Here is a 10,000-nt window from a genome sequence, read left to right as displayed (position 1 = left end):
AGACGAGCCGTACTATGCAGTACCATGTGGTGGAAATGAGCCAATAGACATACACAGAGCCCAGAACATCTGGGTTCAACAGTGAGACTACACAGAGCCCAGAACATCTGGGTTCAACAGTGAGACTACACAGAGCCCAGAACATCTGGGTTCAACAGTGAGACTACACAGAGCCCAGAACATCTGGGTTCAACAGTGAGACTACACAGAGCCCAGAACATCTGGGTTCAACAGTGAGACTTGGGTCTGGACAGGTGAGGATTCCAGGAGGAATAGAGCAAGAAAGAAAGGCAGAAAGGAAGTAACAAAGACTAGGGCTGGCTATTGTTTAAAAAAGTATGATACCAGTACCAATACTAGTACCCTTAAATGAAGCTGATACCTATAGAGTACTTCTTTCCATACCTTTTTTAAAGCTTTATACCGGCTCAAGTGCATGTATCAATGTATGGGTTGTAGCTGCTGCATTAGTGGGCCAATCACATGCTGCATTCAATCGAAGAACGCTGGCAGTGATTGGCTGCGAGCAAAACCATACAAATAGTATAAATATATTTTTCTAGATCTGTGTACAAAAATGAAGGAATGAAGGTATCATTTGACTGGAGAAGTTTCAATACTACTTGTTACTGGGATATTCCTGTCGATACCTTCAGGGTATCAAGTACCGATACGATACCCAGCCCTAAGAAAGACAGAAAATAAGATCTCTAACTTTTCCACTCCTGTAAACTCCAGAGAGCGATAGATAGATAGAAACGAGACCGAGACACAATTATTCCCCCAACTGCTCCGGAGATTTAAACAGGCAAATTTCCGGTGACAAACCTGCTTGTCTAACCTCTCGGGCTGGGCTACTGTCTGTTAACTGCTAAGTGGGAGTGAGAGCTAGAGAGAGACAACAGAGACAGGTTGAGAGATGGAGAAACTGGTTTGTGCGTTCTGCCTCTAACCTTCCCGCTGCGCTGTGTGTTGTGAACCACCAGGTGACGATGCGATGACGGGGGACACAGACAAATACCTGGCCCCCCAGGACCTGCGGGAGCTGGGGGACGACTCGCTCCCTCAGGAGGGCTACATGGGCTTCAGCATTGGTGCACGGTCACAGAGGTAAGACATACTGCAGTACGCTTCTAATACGTTTAGGTTTGTTCAAAGGGCTACGTGTAGCATCATAAAAGCATTACCTCATTCATTTTGAGACAATAGTATACCGCATTTTACAACGTGTGAACCAGCTCAGTGGCCTTGTGGTCTGAGTGTCCGCCCTGAGACTGGGAGGTCGTGAGTTCGATCCCCGGCCGAGTCATACCAAAGACTATAAAAATGGGACCCATTGCCTCCCTGCTTGGCGCTCAGCATCAAAGGGTTGGAATTGGGGGGTTAGATCACCATGTGATTCCCGAGCGCGGCGCACGCTGCTGCTCACCGCTCCCCCAGGGGATGGGTCAAATGCGGAGAACAAATTTCACACATTGTGTGACAATCAGTGGGACTTTACCTTTACCTTTACTTTACCAGATCGGACTTATCATGAATCTCCTGGCACGAAGGGATATTGCTTTTAGGAGTTAGGAGTTTCTCGCAATGGCAGATGATGGAAGGAGTGAGACACAGATGGAGAAATCACTTCCAACATGGTGATCCTCTTCACTAAAGCAATAGAAGAAACTTTTTCCCCTCCCCAATTGTACTTGGCCAATTTCCCCCTGCTGCCCCGGTCGCTGCTCCACCCTCTGCCAATATGGGGAGAGCCGGAGACTAGCACCATGCTTCCACTGACACATGCACGGTTGCCAGCCGCTTATTTTCACCTGACAGCGGGGAGCTTCACCGACAGGACGTAGCCCGAGGATCACGCCATTCCCACCAATTTCCTTCCGCCCCGAACAGGCGCCCCGACCGACCAGAGGAGGCGCTAGTGCAGCGACCAGGACACATACCCTTAATCCGGCTTCCCACCCGCAGACACAGCCAATCGTGCCTGTATGGACGGACACCCGACCAAGCCAGAGGTAACACGGGGGCGCGAACCTGCGACCCTCATGTTGGTAGGCAGGGAATCTACCGCTGCACTACCCGGACGCCCGGAAACCTTTGGCTTTGACTGAAGAAGCAACAGGCTTTATGGGAAATATGATCTTTTTGAGAAACACTAGCATTAGCAAAATAGTTAGCGGCATAGAATAGAGGCCACCAATCGTGTCCGTCATGGTCTCATTTGTTTACTGTAATTATACCAAGGTATCAAATTTCATTTGAGAATAATATATTGATGTTTAAAAATGCTACATGCAGCGCCTAAAGAACAGTCTTTACCAAAGCTCCAAGAGAGGCAAGAATCTGTCTGGCTAATGCAGGGGTCAGTCTGGTTAATGCAGGGATCAGTCTGGCTAATGCAGGGGTCAGTCTGGCTAATGCAGGGGTCAGTCTGGCTAATGCAGGGATCAGTCTGGCTAATGCAGGGGTCAGTCTGGCTAATGCAGGGGTCAGTCTGGCTAATGCAGGGGTCTGTCTGGCTAATGCAGGGGTCAGTCTGGCTAATGCAGGGATCAGTCTGGCTAATGCAGGGATCAGTCTGGCTAATGCAGGGATCAGTCTGGCTAATGCAGGGGTCTGTCTGGCTAATGCAGGGGTCAGTCTGGCTAATGCAGGGGTCAGTCTGGCTAATGCAGGGGTCTGTCTGGCTAATGCAGGGGTCAGTCTGGCTAATGCAGGGGTCAGTCTGGCTAATGCAGGGGTGAGTCTGGCTAATGCAGGGGTCAGTCTGGCTAATGCAGGGGTCAGTCTGGCTCATGCAGGAGTCAGTCTGGCTAATGCAGGGGTCAGTCTGGCTCATGCAGGGGTCAGTCTGGCTAATGCAGGGGTCTGTCTGGCTAATGCAGGGGTCAATTTAGGGACCCAATTTAGGACCCAATTTAGGGACCCAACAATGGGTTGATTGTCGCCAAGAAAAAATGGAACACGAAATAATTCCAAAACTTTCTTTAATAGCCTATTCTAGACTCAAAGTCATGCCCATTGTCAATCGAGAAATGTTGTGTTTTATGGAGGAGAAAAAACATCATCTTTGTCCATTTTGAGATGTTTTAACACACACACACACACACACACACACACACCACGCACGTACGCGCGCGCACACACACCTGCCAAATTTAGGCTGTGAAAAAGACGACCCCTTTGAAAGCAGCATAGCCTGGACCCTAGAGGACAAACATTGTTTTGACTTCCATCTAGTATCTTCTGCCACACTTCCACTCTGAGTCTGTCTCTCTCTCACACATTCTCTCTCTCTCTCTCACACACACACACACACACACACACACACACACACACACACACACACACACACACACACACACACACACACACAGACACACACACATACCCCCCTGACCATTAGGAGGTCATAGGGCGCCCTCTCACCCGTTGAACTTGTGTTCAGTTGAACATAGAGACAAACAACATTGACACTCGTCCGACACGCTGCAGAGGGAGGGGTTATTAAGAGGGAGGGGTTATTAAGAGGGAGGGGTTATTAAGAGGGAGGGGTTATTAAGAGGGAGGGGTTATTAAGAGGGAGGGGTTATTGAGAGGGAGGGGTTATTAAGAGGGAGGGGTTATTGAATATCTGAGCAGTGACACACATGGACACTGAGCCACAGGAAATTAGAACCATGTTCGATTCCATAGCCTCGAGCCTCGGGTCAGATAAATACATGTTCTCTGTGTGTGTGTGTGTGTGTGTGTGTGTGTGTGTGTGTGTGTGTGTGTGTGTGTGTGTGTGTGTGTGTGTGTGTGTGTGTGTGTGCGTGCGTGCGCGTGCGTGCATGCATGCGTGTGTTCAATCCAAGCCTGGAGGATCAATAAATTACTGGTTCTGTGCAGTAGGGGTGCAATTCACTTATACATGTCAATCAATTTAGGAAGTGGATTAGCTTTAAAAAAAAAAATCCTTTCACAATAAAAAAAGATTTTAATATCCAGTCTGCTGATTTTTAAGAATGAATGGGCTACTGTTAGTGAGTTTTAGTTTCAGTTTTCTATTTCAATAGCTCGAATTGAAAGTGAAAGGTCCCCAACCCCTGCTATGTTACTGTTTGACACTTATAGCAGTCGCCCCCCCCCCTCCCCTCTCTCTCTCTCTCTCTAGTCTGATTTTAGCGAGGTCACTAAATCAATTAGGAGTTTACAATCCGCACTTTTTGTGTTAGAAACGTGTTACGCTCCATGCTTCAGTCATCAAGCCAGGCAGGCTGACAGGTGGTCAGTCAGTCAGTCAGTCAGTCAGTCAGTCAGTCAGTCAGTCAGTCAGTCAGCAACAACTGCCATCATTCTACCTGCATCTCTGTCTGGCTTCTCTCCTCTCTCTGCATCTCTCTATCCACTCCTCTGTTTTCATGATCTTTTTATTCTCTTCTCATGCCCGTTCTTACTGTTAGTCCCAAAGTCAGGTAAGGATGAAGGCATGAAGGGGGCGGGGCCTCCTTATCCCCCCGGCCCCTCCCCCACCCCACCCACCCCTTCCCCTCTTACACCCCAGATCCCCAGCCACTATATCATCAATAAGACTTTGTGAATCACTATAATGCACTACTCATTCATCTGTCTACTAACGTAACAATGTTGACTTCCAAACACAGTGTGCTGAATGAGTTTTGTTGAGTTTCCATGTGTGTGTGTGTGTGTGTGTGTGTGTGTGTGTGTGTGTGTGTGTGTGTGTTTTTTTACACTGTTATGTTCACATCAGACACAGTGGTTTCTACTGTGGTTCATGTGTCTTTATGTCACATTCTTGTTTTCAGTTGATAACAGCATCGGGTTCTGTGCCTGTTGTGTTTGCTTTTGTATTTGTATTTTGGACTGTGGATATGATTTATGCCTGGTGGTCGTTGTGGATTTGACCGGTGGAGCTAATGCATCCTTTTTGAGTGTTACTTCACCACGCTTCCAGGGCCCTGAACTAATACATCCCTATAACTCTCATAATGTCAAATTAATGTCAAATTAATGTCATGTGACCTCCTAGATGGGCACTGCAGAGAAATCTCACTTCACTTCCACTGTTACCGTTGAGAAAGGCAGACACATTTTCGTCTAAAAACAACGAGAAATCAAAATGTCTCTCAAATAGAAAGGGGCGAAATCTGTAACAGTGTTTTCTCAGCAACAAACTTAAGTCACCTATACGATCCTTTTCACAGTATCATACATTCTTTTAATGTTGTGTGTTATCAATTATTTTGTCAGGCACTCTCTCTCGTTTTCAAGTGGCGTTCCTGTTTTGAAACAGATCCCTGTATTTGCAATCTGATCGACGCATCATAAAGACCACTTGTATTCAGTGTTTCAGATATCCTTACTCTCATTCCATACGCACCATTCCAGGGTGAGTACTAGGAGTTACAAATATAGACAGCGATCGCGCGCACGGACACACACGCACAGTCGCACACACACACACACACACACACACACACACACACACACACACACACACACACACGCACACACACACACACACACACACACACACACAGTCGCACACACACACACACACACACACACACACACACACAGTCGCACACACACACACACACACACACACACACACACACACACACACACACACACACAGACACTGGGCTGTGTTGTCATTTCAGCGTTGGGAGTATTTTAGCCTGTGGCCATGGGCCAGGCTAGTTGGCTCAGCATTGGTTAGCTTGTTGTGTAGCAGCAATAGAACTGTTGCAAACGTTCATCGCATATCATTGCTAAGGAATGCTATTTATTTGCCTCATAAATGTCCTAATTGTCTTTCTCTCTCGACGCCTGTGGAGCCGTCTCAAGACACACACCACTTCTTTTCTGCACACAGTACCGTCAGTAACAAATGTACTGGGACAGCAAACAGTATAAGGATATATGCAGGATGTAGTGAAGCGCGCCTCAACCTCTGCAGCCCAGCAGGCTGGTCTGGTGCTTCTCAGAAAAGGCAGACTTCTGATATAAGATATTTGGATGTAATCCAAAAGGTACTGGAGCACTGTGGGTTTATGTGTCTTTATGTCAGATTCTTATTTTCAGTTGATAACCGCATCGGGTTCTGTGCCTGTGGATAGCCTGTTGTTCATCAGAGCTCTGATGAAGACACAGTAGTGTCGAAACGTTAGTTTAATAAAAACTTCATTATATACTTGATCTGTGTGCTCCAGTACCTTTTGGATTACATCCAAATATCTATATCGGAAGTATAAGGATATATATTATAAGGGGATAAGGCAAGATTACACAGTCTGCTAGTTTTCTGCTTGTGGTCTATGTTAGTGTTGATAAACTATGTTAAAACACACCATTGCCATTGTCTCCACCATACAGTCATCTGCTGTTCCTCCAACCAAAAGGTTGTCAATGGCAGGATCAAACCAGGCCCCTGGAAGCTGCATGCATTTAATGTGTTTATTTGTTTTGTTTGTGTTTTTCTGTTCATCCCATGCCCCCCCCACCCCCCTTCCCTCCCCCCCACCCCCTCCCTCATACCCCTCACCCCCTCCATTGTTGTGACGACTGTTGTCATGGTAACCCGTGACTGCTACGCCAACCCGCACCCACCCACACCAAGCCTGCGTTCCTTCAGTTCCGATAGGTCGAACACGCTGAACCGGAGCTCGTTCGCGCGGGACAGCATGATGATAGAGGAGATGCTGGCCCCCAGTAAGGAGATGGTAGGTACACTCACTGGCTATCTGTGTGTGTGTGTGTGTGTGTGTGTGTGTGTGTGTGTGTGTGTGTGTGTGTGTGTGTGTGTGTGTGTGTCTGTGTCTGTGTGTGTGTGTGTGTGTGTGTGTGTGTGTGTGTGTGTGTGTGTGTGTGTGTCATGCATGTACTCTGTCTCTGTCTCTCTGTTCTTCTGTCTCTGGTATAACTCTTAACTCTCTCTGTATGTCCGTTTCCCTCAGTAATCCCCCAGGTATTTCACTTCATGAGAGACACCGTACTGTCTATAAATATGCCACGCTGTGCTCAGTGAGTGCTGTGCCAAAAGCCAGGGGATCCACCAATGCTCTTACAACTGAGTTGCTGTTGACACACGCAGATGACGAAGCCAGAACCTAAGTGAGTTTCTCACTTAGCTTCTGGCTTCAGATGGCTACAGATGTTAATAATTTAATTTGGCTTAAAATGTGGTCTTAGGGGACATTCAGACCAAAAGCGTTTTTTGGAGCTGCCAGCGTCTTTCTGCAATTCATTCTCTTTCAATGAACGCACCTGGCGTTTCAGCGCTGGTGGCATCTGTTGTTTTTGGAGGAGCGCTGTGGGCGTTTTTAAGCTGAAAAAAGTTGAACATTAGAGGAAAAGCGCCCTGATCGTCTTTTTCACTCCTCCTACCTTTTCTCCTCCCGAGGGATTTTCGACCTCGGCTGCTGCCAGAATTGGCAATAATCTGGCTTTCGTGTTGACACTAGTGAACAACATCAAACAGACAAAAAATAACTGGCTACCGTCCTTGTGGTCGTTGTGTTCTGATCTGTACTGCACGCGACTACAGGGGAAAACAAACGGAGCGCAAAAAAAACGCTCCCTGCGCTGTGTTTTGTGCACAATGGAAGCGCTCTCAACATGATTTTCATAGCGTTCTGACTGACAAAAAACGCTTTTGGTGTGAATGTCCCCTTACTGCCACGTTTCCCAAGTGCTGCTGCAGTACCTTGTGTGGCCTGATATTCAGACTGAATCGTCAACTCATAAACTCATTTCCTCTTCCAAGAACAGCCGAATCCACAACTGTGGAGTGGGCGTGGCTTCGAAGGTCTGGAGCCAGGCTAAATGTGTGGGGGCGGGCTTTTGCTATGCCGGCGATAGCCGTGGCCGCGTCCTCCGTCCATCCGTACGTACGTCTGTCCGATGCGATTTGAATTTCTTCAAATTTGGCTCAAACGTCCACTTGGGCTTAATAACGAACTGATTCAATTTTGGTGGTCAAAGTTCAAGGTCTCTGTGACCTCACAACCGCTTGTTAACACGAAATCTCAGGAATGCCTTGCCTTGAGGGAATTTCTTCAAATTTAGCTCAAACATCCGCTTGGAATCAAGTGATGGACTGATTAGATTTTGGTGGTCAAAGGTCAAAGTTCAAGGTCATCGCGGCCGTATGTCCATCCATTCCTTCAAGGAAGGGGGGGGCAGGGCTAGGTAAAAGGGGCCATAGCTAGGGATAGGAAGGTCGTAGAGAGTCAGGATTCGAGGGGTGGGTTGGGGGAATGGCTGGGGGGATGTGGGTGGTTTAGGGGTAGGCCCATTTTCCATGTTGAAAACGATACGCCGTGTTGTTGAGGTACCCCCAAACATTGCCTAAAGTGGCATAATGTCCACACCACTGCGCCGTGGGCTTCAAGGTATTTGTGCGTCTGGACAGACATGGAGGTAGACTGCACTTGACTTGAAGTGGTTATTTCTAGTTTATTTAAATGTTTTCTTTGTTCTTTTACTAAAGGCCCCCCTAGCTGCTGCCACGGGCAGTGCAGCAGTACTGCAGCAAAGTGGCCGAATTAAATGAAAAACACCTGTATCTGTGGGCTAAGCAAGAACCATTGATAGAATGAGTCTGGAGATGTTCTAATATGCGTGGCATTTTTTATGGCTGCCCTTATGTAACAGCGTCCTCATTAACATCATCATAGATGAAATGAGTTAACATGATGTCTATTTTCAACGTGAAATTGCTAAACTCTCTGGGCCCTATCTTACACCTGGTGTAAGAGCAAGGGCAATCATTGCCATTTCTAGTTTCTAGCACAAAAAATATCCCTATTTTCTTTGAATTACCACTGGGTCAGACATGTTTCAGTGACCCAGTGGTAATTAAAAGGGGAAAAAAAGATTTTGAGCGCTAGAAACTAGCAATGACAACCCTTGCCCTTGCACCGGGTGTAAGCCCCCATTCACACAGGACGCCAAAGCAACACTCAACCTACGCTCAACCTACGCTGGACCCACACGTTTCATTTAGGCGTCCTTGTTAACACACCACCCGCGCGCGTGTCACGCTGAAGCCTCGCCGAAGCCACGCTCACGCCACGCTCAAGCGATCGTTCAGTATTCACGCCTATTTTCCAAGCGTGACGCGTGAAGCCAGGCATGAAGTCAATGGGAGTTGTGGGCGGGTTCAAGGCGCGCGAGTAGGTCGTTGAGAGGAAAAGAGAAGGCTTCTTGTGTGAACGGTTAGGCGTCCGTTCAGCTTGTGCCTGCTTGGAGCTTCAGTTCTGCTTACGTTCGGCGTCCTGTGTGAACGATGGCTAAGATAGCGCCCTCTATCTGTTGCTGTGGGCTGAGTAACAGCTGGCAGTTGACAGCTTGTCTCTTCTCTCATGCTGCTCCAGCTGCTCTGTAAGGAAAAGTCCTTCATTGTAGAGCACCACAATAAGGTATATTATATTATATTATCATGCACTACCTCTGTCAGTGCATGTGTATACTCGGTGTCACTCAGCATTTGTTATTCTAGATCAAGATGACAGTTATGTCATGGTACCATGCACAACATATGCTCCTATATCAGTGCATGTATGTTTATCATTTTCTATTGATTGTTATAATGGATTGATAGATAATACTGCATCTACATAATCCATTCTGTGGTCATACAATGCTATTGGTGATTGATGGCCATAGGCCATGTGGTACATAGGGCAACATGTTGAGACAATTAGCCATGATTCATACTTTTGTTGCTTACCACACTATCATCTCTCCCACCCCCCCCCCTCCACCCCCTCCCCCCAAATAGAAGCTATTTCATTTTTTGAATGAAACTCTTCCCCTGTGCTCTCCTCTGCCCCCTGTCTCTTTGAAGTTGCCAGTTAATCATAGCCCTGATTGGCAATAATGCATCTATGTCAGTTAATAACACGATATACTGTATATGATCCTCTAACAGACAAAACATCAGACAGTCTGTCACGTCAGTATGATCATACGGTGCAGTGAGTGATAGCCA

General features: G+C 47.1%; 1 protein-coding gene across 1 annotated transcript in view; it reads left to right on the top strand.

The window, feature by feature from the left end:
• LOC310772111 (ankyrin-3-like) overlaps nucleotides 1–6,728 on the top strand; it is a gene marked incomplete at both ends in the record, with an annotated part of 14,100 nt that extends 7,372 nt beyond the window's left edge. Inside the window, 2 exons of the mRNA XM_083664569.1 lie at nucleotides 987–1,110; nucleotides 6,626–6,728. Of these exons, the coding sequence (XP_083520695.1) occupies nucleotides 987–1,110; nucleotides 6,626–6,728 (227 nt within the window). The remainder of the gene's footprint in view (nucleotides 1–986; nucleotides 1,111–6,625) is intronic.
• Between the last annotated feature and the right edge of the window lie 3,272 nt (nucleotides 6,729–10,000).

Source organism: Poromitra crassiceps (genome assembly GCF_964638095.1).
Source record: "Poromitra crassiceps genome assembly, contig: HAP1_SCAFFOLD_2006, whole genome shotgun sequence".
NCBI lineage: Eukaryota > Metazoa > Chordata > Actinopteri > Beryciformes > Melamphaidae > Poromitra > Poromitra crassiceps.
Note: the sequence above shows the minus strand (reverse complement) of the source record. Positions and strands in the feature narration are given on the sequence as shown.